The 11837-nt window shown below is 46.6% G+C and overlaps 1 protein-coding gene across 1 annotated transcript in view; it reads right to left on the reverse strand.

Annotated features, from left to right (window-relative positions):
* The window catches only part of MSN (moesin), an 86631-nt gene extending 77001 nt beyond the window's left edge, over window positions 1-9630 (reverse strand). The window contains exon 1 of the mRNA XM_082208257.1: window positions 9477-9630. Coding sequence (XP_082064383.1) covers window positions 9477-9488 — 12 coding nt within the window. The 5' untranslated portion in view covers window positions 9489-9630. The remainder of the gene's footprint in view (window positions 1-9476) is intronic.
* Window positions 9631-11837: the final 2207 nt, after the last annotated feature.

Below are 11837 nucleotides of genomic sequence, written 5' to 3' on the forward strand. Positions count from 1 at the left end.
CGTGTCTCTGAATCCTATGTTTGAGAACATCCTCCTTTCTTTTTCCCTTCCTTCCTTTCTTCCTCTTTAAAACAAAAACCAGAACCAGCAGGTATTTTTTTTGGTAGAGGGGAGGCAGAGAAGAAAGGATTCAGACCACGGAATGCAGTCAGTGGTGGTAGTGGTGGTGATGTTCCTAAAGAAAAGCCTTACATGCACATTTTTCCTGCTGAAAAACTCACCTCCCCCATCCTGCAGTCTTAATCTTAATCAGCCCCTACCCACCCCACGAGTGCTACTTTTTAAAAAAGAAGAATCCCAACCACAAGTTCATAGATGTTGCTAACATGATAAATACCGTATTGGCCTGAATATAAGCCTCACATTTTTTCCAAATTCCAACCGTGGAAAGTTAAAGTGCAGCTTATATTTGCAACCTTACTAAAACAGGCTTTTATGATATCACTGCTGAAACAGACATACAGTAAAACGGAATGGGTGTGAGTGCCTGCAGAATTTTAAGGGAGAAGCTTATATTTAGGTATTGTCTCTCTCCCCCCCCCCCGAATTTTAAAGCTGCAGGTTATATTCAGGTGCGCCTTATATTCCGGCTAATACAGTAGTTTAACTTGTCTTGTGTCTGAGGGAGAGAGAGAGCTCAGGAAGATGAAAATCCCAAGTACAGGAAGCAGCCCCAGCCCCCAACAGCTGCAGACAAGCCTTGATCTCTTGTATCAGACAAATGATCAGCGTCTCCACAGAGGACAGTCACCAAGTCACCTATAATCAGTCACTTATTAATTTAATAAAATTTAAATGCTGCTTGATTATTTTTAAAAAACAGACACTTCTGGGTGTTTTACAGCAGTAGAACAACATTATCCATAATCATATTACTAGAAAGTCACAATTAAAGGTGCAGTTTCTTTCTGGGAAGTATTGCTCAGCATTGTGAGATTTCGTAAAAATTTATGCACAAATTTAAGTACATGGCAATTTTACAGAGGAACGTAATGAGACCCTAAAAGCCCATTGTGCAGCAGGCTTTCTTGAAGCCATGCTGGCTGGGATTGATGGAAGATGTAGTCCCAAAGCTCTGAAGAGGACCAAGTTGAGGAAGGCCACAATCCAGCACAGATGGACACGCCTTAATACTTTTATTTCAGTGGGCTTCAGTACACCTGTGCCATACCATAGCTTTAATCTTTCTTTTAGTCCACATCATGCATACTGCATACAGACAGGGGAAAGCAGGCCTGAGACTTCTCATTCATTGAAGGATATTCCTTCCCCACCTTCAGTGGTGGCTCATGAAGGAAGTGGTGATGAGGTCTGGTGCTGGGGCTGCACATGTACCTTCAGGGCCAATGCCACCAACATGGAGCTCCCCCAGCCTTCATCCCTGGGAGGACACCACTGTTCCTGTCTGCCCACCATGATCCACTGCCACGTACCCCTGCTTGCCAGCTTCCCAGAAGCTCCTGACTTGCTACCACTGGATGGAAGGAGCAGTAAAGCGACCCTTGGCCCGATTCATGTACTTGTAGGCTTTTTAAGAGAGAGCACAAAAGACACTTTAATTTATATTTTTTTCACACACACACACACACACGCGTGCCACTGACAGTACCCTCGTTTCCCCCCTCCTTTCACATTTATATTTTACCCCACTCCCCCACTAAGCATCTATTCTGTTTCATAGTTTATACACTGCTCAGGTGTTTACAAAGAGAATAAAACAATAAAAGTGTCAGTTAAAGACAACCATAAAACACCTCTCTAAACAATTTAAAACACAAAATCAACAATAAACAGATTAAAACATATATCCACATTCCTTTTCATTCTTCTTTGCTGCCGGTTCTACTTCCTCCTCCTATAATAGCTTTTAGTCTCTTTATCTCCTATTCCATTATTCTAAAAATCAACCTTTTATCCCCCTTTGGTTCATTAAACACTGCTCTAATCCTTAGAGGGAAAAGAACTCCCTTTCCGCCCACTTGTCTTGTCTTCCAGCCACCTTTACCAAGCAAAAACAAAAAAACCAAAAAAAACCCACTTTATTGCTTTTTTGTTTAGCTGAAGCCATTACAAAAGAAGATACATAAAAACAAAATAATACATGACATAGTTAAAGTAATTACTAAAACTAGCCATTCTATCAAATAAGAATGTTTTTCCACTGAATAATTTAATTTACCGGTATAACCCACACAAACCTTTCTCCTTAAAATTGCAGCTCTGAAGGACTTACTCACACACCACATAATTAAACTACGAACTCACTCACACAGGTTTTAAAAAAAGGGGTAAAAGGTAAAGGACTCCATGACAGTTAAGTCCAGTCAAAGGCAACTATGGAGTTGTAGCGCTCATCTTGCTTTTCAGGCTGAGGGAGCCGTCATTTGTCCACAGACAACTTTCTGTGGCCAGCATGACTAAACCGCTTCTGGCAAAATGGGATGCTGTGACAAGAGCGCACGGAGACAATTTACCTTCCCGCCAGAGCGGTACTTATTTATCTACTTGCACTGGTGTGCTTCTGAACTGCTAGGTTGGCAGAAGCTGGGACAGAGCAATGGGAGCTCACCTTGTCATGCGGATTCAAGCCGCTGTCCGATTGGCAAGCCCAAGAGGCTCAGTGCTTTAGACCACAGTGCCATGGCCACCAAGCTAGATAGCTTTAAAATAGGTTTTAAGAGGAGGAGAGGGCTATCGACGGCTACCAGCTGTGATGACTAAACTCTTCCCTCCACAGCTGACAGCCACTAACATTTCTGAATACCAGTTGCTGGAAAGCATAGGAGGGGAGAGCCTTTTTTGCTTGGATCATGCTTGTGGCCTTTCCATTACAGCATCTGGTTGGCCACTATGAGAACAGGATACAGTACTGGATCAGGTGGGCATTGGCCTGATCCAGAAGACTCTTATGTTCTTTTGTTCTTAAAGGCAGAACTGGTCAACTTTTCCAGGAATGCCAGGTGACCTGCTATATGGTGCACTGCTGGTGCTGGCATCGCTCCAACCAGAAGGCTATAGCATGGCTAGAGAGTAGGGAAGCACTGAAGCGGCTGGGGCGTGGAGGCCTGCTTGAAAGCAAATTTGAGAAATGCTGTTCTAGAAATTAGGAGGGCTGGTGCACATCACAATTCATTAGAATATGCAACTTTGTGTTTGAGTGGGCCATCCGGGAATCAACATCACAGAAGCTGATTTCATATCTGCACAGTTGTGATGCTTTCATTGAGTAAGCCACACACGCTCAGCCGAAACCCTCATCAGCCATTCATGTCAGGCAAACTGAATGCACTGGATTGGGGTGGGCTGCTCACACATTTTGCCCCAAATGAGTCTGAAGCAGGCTCAAGTGGTTCAGAGCAGAATTAAAAGTGTTGGTGCTGACCTTTAAAGTCCAAAACAGCCTTGGCCCAGTATACCTGAAGGAGCGTCTCCACCCCCATTGTTTGGCCCGGACACTGAGGTCCAGAGCCGAGGGTCTTCTGGCAGTTCCCTCACTGCGAGAAATGAGATTATAGGGAACCAGACAGAGGGCCTTCTCGGTAGTGGATCCTGCCCTGTGGAACGCCCTCCCATCAGATGTCAAAGGAATAAACAACTATCTGACGTTTAGAAGACATCTGAAGGCAGCCCTGTTTAGGGAAGTTTTTTAATGACTGATGTTTTAATGTATTTTTAATCTCCTGTTGGAAGCCACCCAGAGTTGCTGGGGAAACCCAGCCAAATAAGCAGGGTATAAGTAATAAATTATTATTATTATTATTATTATTATTATTATTATTATTATTATTACCAAGTAATGCACACACACACCCAAGGCATCTTGCAAAGCAAACATGTTCAGCTTAAATCAACAATGGAAACAATGGGTGGACAAAATAGTATTTGGTGGACCACATAAGAACATAAGGAGAGCCGGCTTGATCAAACCAATGGCCCATCTAGTTCAGTATCCTGTTCTCTCAGTGGCTAAAACTGCCAAACAGGACCCAAGAACTCTCCCCTCCTGGAGTTTGTGGCAATTTGTATTCAGAAGCATCACTGCCTCTGACTGTAGAGGCAGATTACAGCCATCATGACTGATAGCCACTGATAGCCAAAGTGCCTGTTAGTTGCTAGGATATTTGTAAATAATGTTAGAGTAGATGAATTTGCAATGTGTTATTGAATTCTTAAGCAAAATTGCACCATAAGCACTGCCTTACATATACAGTCGTACCTTGGAAGTCGAAGGGAATCCGTTCCGGAAGACCGTTTGACTTCCAAACATTCAGAAACCAAAGCACAGCTTCTGGTTGCCTGCAGGAAGCTCCTGCAGCCTATCGGAAGCCATGGAAGCCCCATTGGACGTTTGGGTTCCAAAGAATGTTCGCAAACCAGAACCCTCACTTCTGGGTTTGCAGTGTTCAGGAGCCAGAACGTGCAAGTGCCAAGGCATTTGGGATCCAAGGTACGACTGTAATAGATCTAGATAATAGTTATTCTAGTGAAACAGCAGGCTGCAAACACCCCAGCCAAGGTCCATGCAATAACCACTTAGTCATTACCGGTACATGTAACAGCAAGCCTAGAAAAGCATCTCTGTGTTCCAGGTTCTAGCATCAATTCCTAAGTCTAGGCTTCCAGGACTTTTTCCAGAACATATCCAGCAGCCCACTTTAACAATTATAGCATACAGATGTTTACCAGATGCAAAGTAGGTAACCTCACATATTTGTTATCTAAACATGATCTCAAGTATAGTCTTAAGACATCCCAACCAAAGGAGGTATCTGGCTAGCAGGTCTTTAACTCATTCCAGAAGGCTAAATATTTAATCAAATCTGCATGTCCACATTCATGAGCATTTAGCTTCTGAATCCACCTCAGACTTCCATATGCAGCTACTTAACACTCATTATCTGCAAATGCAGTGGTACCTCTGGTTATGAACTTAATTTGTTCCCAAGATCTGTTCTTAACCTAAAACTGTACTTAACCTGGGGTACCACTTTAGCTTATGGGGCCTCCCACTGCTGTGCGATTTCTGTTCTCATCCTGAGATAAAGTTCTTAACCCGAGGTACTACTTCCGGGTTAGCGGAGTCTGTAACCCGAAGTGTTTGTAACCTGAGGTACCACTGTACACAAAACTGATCTGCAAAGCTGCCCCTAAGCTGGAGCACCAAGGCTAAGGAAGAAGAAGAGTTGCAACAGGGTGTGGAGGGGCAGGAAGTGACACCTCCTTACAACATTCATCTGAACCACTGGATGTCTTAGCAATGATTCCTACAGTGTGTGTTCCTAGTTACTGACTGATGCAAGTTCTAAAAATTGCTCATTGCTCAGAAAGCATGTAGAAAAAGGGTTGGAAGGATGAAGCCGCTTTCTTTCTCTCTCTTTTTGGGGTGGGTTTTCGCATGCCAAAATGTTTTAACTTAAGGAAGGGGAAGGAATATCTGTATAACCAATCTCATTTCAAAGGTTATATGCCATCAAAGAAATGGAAAGTATCAAATATCAGCCCCTTTAAAGAACCTATTGTATAATCAAGGGAACAGCAGATCAAAGAATCGAACAGGTCTTTCCCAACAGTCAGGTGCGCCAGAATCACAATTCATTCATTACTTTAAAGAGATATGCATGGAACATTTTCCTTCTAAAAAAAATAAAAAATCTTACTCGCCTATGCTGCATGCTTCTCTCTCTCTCTCTCTCTCTCTTAAAAAAAACAAAACTGTTTTAGGATTTCTAACTTTTTGTTAGCTCCAGAAGTTTTCTAATTGGAAACTAAATAGCAACAAGCCAAAGTGCTTCTTGCAAAAATCTCTCTCCTTTTTTACATAAAGAGGGCCTTCCCCGCAGACAACCTCCTTTTTTCAAAAGGAAGTCAAGTATGGGCTTGAGAAGCTCAGCATTTAAGGCAACAGACCCTCCCTTAGCCAAGAAATACTTTTGAGTCAAGCTGAGACAAGGCTCTGTAGCAACTCAAAGAGAGAAACAAATTATGAATTGCAAGAAAGCTGGGAGACCCATAGAGAACAGAGATCAGTGGTGGAGAATCTGCATGCAGAAGGTCTCAGGTTCAATCCCTCTTGGCATCTGCTTCCTGAAACCCTTGGGAGCCCTTGCTGCCAGTCAGTGTAGACAGTACTGAGCAAGATGGACCAATGGCCCGACTCAGTATGAGGCAGTTTCTTGTGGTTCCTAACTTTAGCCACAAAGTGTGTTAAACTGGTTATACTGTTATGCATCTATGACAGCTGATGTAGTTTTTACACCGTATTTTTCGCCCTATAGGACGCACTTTTTCCCTTCCAAAAATGAAGGGGAAATCTGGGTGCGTTCTATGGGGCGAATGCAGGCTTTTGCTGAAGCTTGGAGAGCGAGAGGGGTCGGTGCGCACCGACCCCTCTCGCTCTCCAGGCTTCAGGAACACACCCGCAGCCTAGGCAGCCCTGCGGGAGGTCCCGCAGGGATGTCTAGGCTGCGGATAGCAGCCTGCTGCCCAGCGCGAGGGGCGCCCTGAAGCAGAGCGCCCCCCGCGCCCGGCAGACATCCGCAGCGTGGGGAACCTTGCAGGAGTTCCCCGCAGGGCTCCCCACGCTGCGGATAGCAGCCTGCCGCCCGGCGGGCGGGGCGCCCTGATGCAAAGCGCCCCTCGCGCCGGGCAGACATGGGCCAGCCTCACAAGCTCGGGGGACAGCAGGGAGGCGCAGCGCCATCCCACTGTTCCTTGACCTGGTTCGGTTTCCCCGACCTGCTTTTGGGGGGGAAATAAAGGGGGGGAAATCCTTTATTTCCCCCCCCCAAAAAAAACTAGGTGCGTCCTATGGGATGGAGCGTCCTATGGGACAAAAAAAACGGTACTCACAGAATTTCTGATACTTCATTAACACATTCAGGAGTATATGCTTATCAATGCTCAAAATCCCCTCTAAGTGTAAAACGGTTGTCCTACCCATAGATGGGTTTCACCACAGCAGGGAAAACCCAAGCAGAAAGAGATTGCTTTATGCTTCCTGCAGTGAGATGTGATCAACCCTCTGCTTGGAGAGCTGGTGCCATTGAAGGGCCAGGATATAGGGAGAAGACGTCCTGGGCTTGGCATCTTCCTGTGGGGTTTTTTGCGTTTCGTGGAAGAGAATAAAACTCTCATGCAAGTCTTTCTAAGATGCAAAGCAACCAGAGGGCATGACTGCTTGCTGGCGGTTGCCAATGGAAAGTTGCACAACTGCATTAATTTATCCAGCAGCCTCCACTGAGTGCAACCAGCAGGAGCTTCATTATTTCTGAACACACACACACACTTTTGTAAGTGCAAAACAGAACACAGGAAGCTGCCTCAAACTGAGTCAAGCCATTGGTCCATTTAGCTCAGTACTGTTTGCAGTGGTTCTTCAGGGTCTGAGACAGAGGAGGGTCTTTCCAGGCCAGTTACCCACAGCTGGCAGCAATGCTGTGCATACCAACACCCCTCCATAGCCCCTAAAAGAGCAACCCCTTGCAAATTAGCCTCATGCAAAATTATCAGTGGGTAGTGCAAGCCCTTGAAAGTGAGGCATGCTTAAGTTACCCTGAAATGAGTGAGACCTATTGCAACATCAGCTCCATTGATTTAGTTGAGACTTAAGCATGGGTAATTTTCACATAAAAATGCAGATTGGTGTCTTATGTACATATACCCACAAGTAAGACCCTCTGAGTTCAGTGGGGCACATTTCCCTGCAAGCATACATAAGATTGCAGCCTTAGGTGAGGAAATAAATAAAAGCAGGAATTATGCATTGGATACCTGAATCAAAAGAGAACAGGAGGCTCTAGTAACCTTGATGGTTGTAAAGATGAGGGCACACTGGGAAGGAGCATCTTGTAATGAATGCCTGTCCCCCTTTACACAAAGGGAAGGAGTGCCCATCTTCTTTTGCATCCAGCCCTCAAAAAAACATGTATTCATAAGGATGCATGCCCCCGGTAATATTATGTACCTTTGCTCAAAAAAAAACAAAACTTTCTGTGGCTTAAAAGTTTGCAGTCCTAACTCAAGTTCCTAGTCAAGTTAGTCCTCTCAGAGACTGGTCGCTTGGACTTTTGCCATTTGTTTTTTTTTGGGGGGGGCGTTTAATCACAACACAAAGCGTCAAGCTATCGTTACCTCCACCAGCTATCCCTACAGAGCAAATAGTAGCACTGCACTTTTGCAGGGTGACCAAACCTGCCCTTCCGCCCACAGGTGCTGCCCTGTCCAACCCGCCAAATGAAACAAGCAACGCTACATATATAACTACAGAAAATATTTACACCCCCACCCTCCCATTGCAGAAGCAACGCTCAGAGTGGGTGGTTAAATGTTCGAAACAACCCCAAAGGCATCACCAGTGTGTTGCAATGTACAGCCAGTGTCCTTGGGTTTCACAGAACACATAACTGGGGCATCTAGCATTCTGAATCCATCAGACTGCCATAAATAGGTGGTAGCAAATAAATTTAGACTGGTTTCAGTAATAAACAGGAGTGGAAAGTTGTGAAGTGGTTCAGTTCATGACCTGCTCAAAAGCTGAATTCACATCCAGCTTCTCTACTCAAAGAGGTTTTCCCGGGATTTTTGCCTCAGTTTCTGCTAAGAGAAGTTCTCTGAGGAAAAACAGCCACACATCTCCGGCCACATGGGGGAGGGAGATGGCAGCGACAAATAGGACCCCCACCCAACCGCCGAACTTTCAGTGGCTCTTGAGAAGCGCAGAGGAACAAATGCGAACTCAAGGCCCGAAGCGGGGCGTGGGCCGGGGCGCATCAAGGAGGGGGGTGCGAGAAGAGTGGGCTGGGCTGCCCTGGCAGGGAGGGGGGAGGACAAGACTTCCTCGTGCGGCTAGAGGCGCGCCCCGACTGACGCTCCTTGGAGAAGGCCCACTGGCTTTGGAGAGCCGCCCGCGCGCCCCCTCAGTCAGCCAAGCACCCGGCAGCGGGCGCTCGCCCTCCCGCTTCACAAACACCCTCCCTCCCTCCTCCTTCCTGCCATGAATGTATCCCATTCACGAGGAAGAGGCGAGAGAGCGAGGGAAGGAGAGAGGGAAGGACCCAAATGCCTCAGGCGGGTCAGCGGGCCCCGGAGAAAGGAGGAGACGGGAGAGACCCGCCGCCAACCGGGAGACTAGAGAAGTGGCAGGGCCGGGAGCCGCCGTCATCCCCCGCCCCGTCGCCGTCAGCCGGGCTCGAACTGTTGCCCGCCTCCCCACACCCCCCTCCACCCCGCGGCCCGGAGCCCGCCCGGAGAACGTGAAACAGAGAAGCCTCCGTGGCGCGTAGGGTCAAGCAAAGCGTTTCTGAGTGAGGCGCAGAGGGGGCTTTACGCGCGCAAGGGAAAGCCCTCCTCCTCCCCAGGCGGGAAGCAAACGGGGTCGATTCCCAGTTCGAGAGCGGGATAGAGGGAGAAGTGCAATGCGCGGGGCCTCCCATTTACTCCGTGGAGGGCGCAAGCCTCTCCCGGCAGGCTCTCCGTACCGTTTTGGGCATGGTGCCTTCGGGCTGGCTCGGCGGGCTTCAGTCTCTGGGCAGGGCGGCTGTCGCTGCTGCTGCTGCTGCGGGGCGCCTCCTTCTGCTAACGGGCTCGACTGACTGGGCAGTTCTCCCCGCCCGCCAACCTTTGTGGGCCCGCGGAGCGTGCGCCGCCTTTCTTTGGGGCAGTCGCTCCCGAGCCCCCGCCCCTCCCGAGCCTGGCGTCCTGACTCCGGCCGCAAGCTGGCAGGCGAGGATTGGGTCCCCTCAGGGGCTTCCTCGCCCACCCCTTCCGTAGAACAACCCCCACCCCACCCCCGGGAGCAGGAAGGGCGATGGGGAGCGGGAGGGCGGAGAGGGGATTTTTCTGTCCCACTTTGCTATCGCTCGAGCGCTTAAGCGCTTTCGGGAAAAAACTCGTTCCCTTCTGGAACTCCCTGCCACAAGATGAGCTAATAGCCACCGGCCTAGATGGCGTCGAAAGGGGATCAGACAGTTCCCTGTTGCTATATCATACATCAATACACACAAATTATTTCACTATTCCTGCATTACAGGGGGTTGGACTAGATGACCCTTGGGGTTCCCTCAAACTCTACAATTTATGATTCTGTGTTTCTCACTTTTACAGCATTCTGTGAAATCCACCTTATATTTCTTCCATCTTTTTTTCAAGCGGAAGAAAATGCCTTGCTCTTTCTTTTGCAAAGAACGGAACAGCGTGTATTAAGTTTATATCCCCCCTTTCCTCCCAGAAGCTCAAAGTGACATAAAGATCCCCCCTTCCCATTTGTCTTCCCAACACCACTGAGGGGTAAGTTAGGGTGGCGCAGTGTGCTTCGCGGCTGAGTGGGGATTTGAAATGCGGGCTCCCCTTGTCTTCCTGCAGTCTCCCCCTGACACTTTAGAGCTATTGTTCCCAAAATGACTGGTACCACCCCCTGGGGGGGGCAGTGGGATTACTCAGGGGGAGGATACTGGAGGTGAAAATGACCATCAGACTTAGAAGAGCAAGTATCACTGGATTAAGCTAACCAGTTTTGCTGAATTAATTAAATACTTTTGACTGGATTGTGAATAAATGTTTAATGAATTGTTACTGTTTTTAATTTTTATTGCGTTATTATCTTCCTTAGAGGTTAATCCTAACTACTATTCTGAATAATGCTTTTTATCGGGTATTGTAGGGGCACAGGGTGGGGAGGGCTGCGTTTATGAAATCAAGGGGCCTGAAAAAAGTTTGGGGACCACTGTAATCTACTGGCACAATCAACCACAAACAAATGGATTGTTTATAGCACTATTTCATTCTTCTTCTTCTTTTCCTGAGGCGTGGGTTTCTCATGCGCAGTGATGTACTGGGGATGATATATCTATACAATTAGCATACTTTTCACTATTATATTTCTCGTGGGTTTTCTTTTTAGTTTTTCAGTTATATATAATATGCACACAATGACTCATAAATAGAAAAGTGTTTTATTATATAATTATATATATAATTGCCAGGCTGTTGGATCAGATCAAGGGCCCATTTCCCCCCAGTTATTCTTTACCCACAGCAGGCAGCCAGATGCCATTGGGAAGCACAGAGCACATGCACATTATCCAGGGCAGGGAGGGAGGGAGGGAGACTCCCATGGTATTGGTGGGACAGTCAGTGTGTTCCCCATGTGCAACCTGGATGGAGGTCGTGGGATGGAGAGAGAAACAAACAACTAGAAAATACGAAAACTAAACACTAACAAATATATTATTTCCACCCCAAACAACCAAATGTTATGCCTCCCGTTTATCATATATCACTGTTGCTTTATGGAGTTGCTGGGAAGGGTTTTTTGTGCGTGCGCGCATGTGTGTGTGTGTTGCTTCCTCTCTTCTTCCTAGATATTTATCTCTTTGGAGAACATGGTTTCCTATGGAAAAGCAGTGTGCAAACTGACTAGGCTGATGGAGAAGACGTATTAAAAAGGGACGGGGGGGGGGGAGCTCACTTGTGGCTGGAAAGTTCCTGCAAAGTATCCTTTTATTTGGATATGACTGTACACCAGGACTTATTATTGACTGCTCCATTGCTATTTCATGGAATCATTATCTTATTATTCTTAGTATTATCTGTATCTCTGTCTACTCGGCATCATTCTTTTCTTCTTGCTTGCTTGCTGAAATCTCTCAGACATTTGTATTGTTATATGTAACAAAATAATTAAATTGGGGAGAGGGTTTACTACCCCCAATACCAATAACAGTACGTACCGTAATTCTTTTTTGGGGTTGTGAACATAACAAGCCCCCCCCAAATGTATTTATATTCAATATTTATTCATTTGTATTGTATTGTATTTCTTCTTGTATATTATTGAAATA

The sequence above is a fragment of the Podarcis vaucheri genome, assembly GCF_965113315.1.
Source record: "Podarcis vaucheri genome assembly, chromosome: Z".
NCBI lineage: Eukaryota > Metazoa > Chordata > Lepidosauria > Squamata > Lacertidae > Podarcis > Podarcis vaucheri.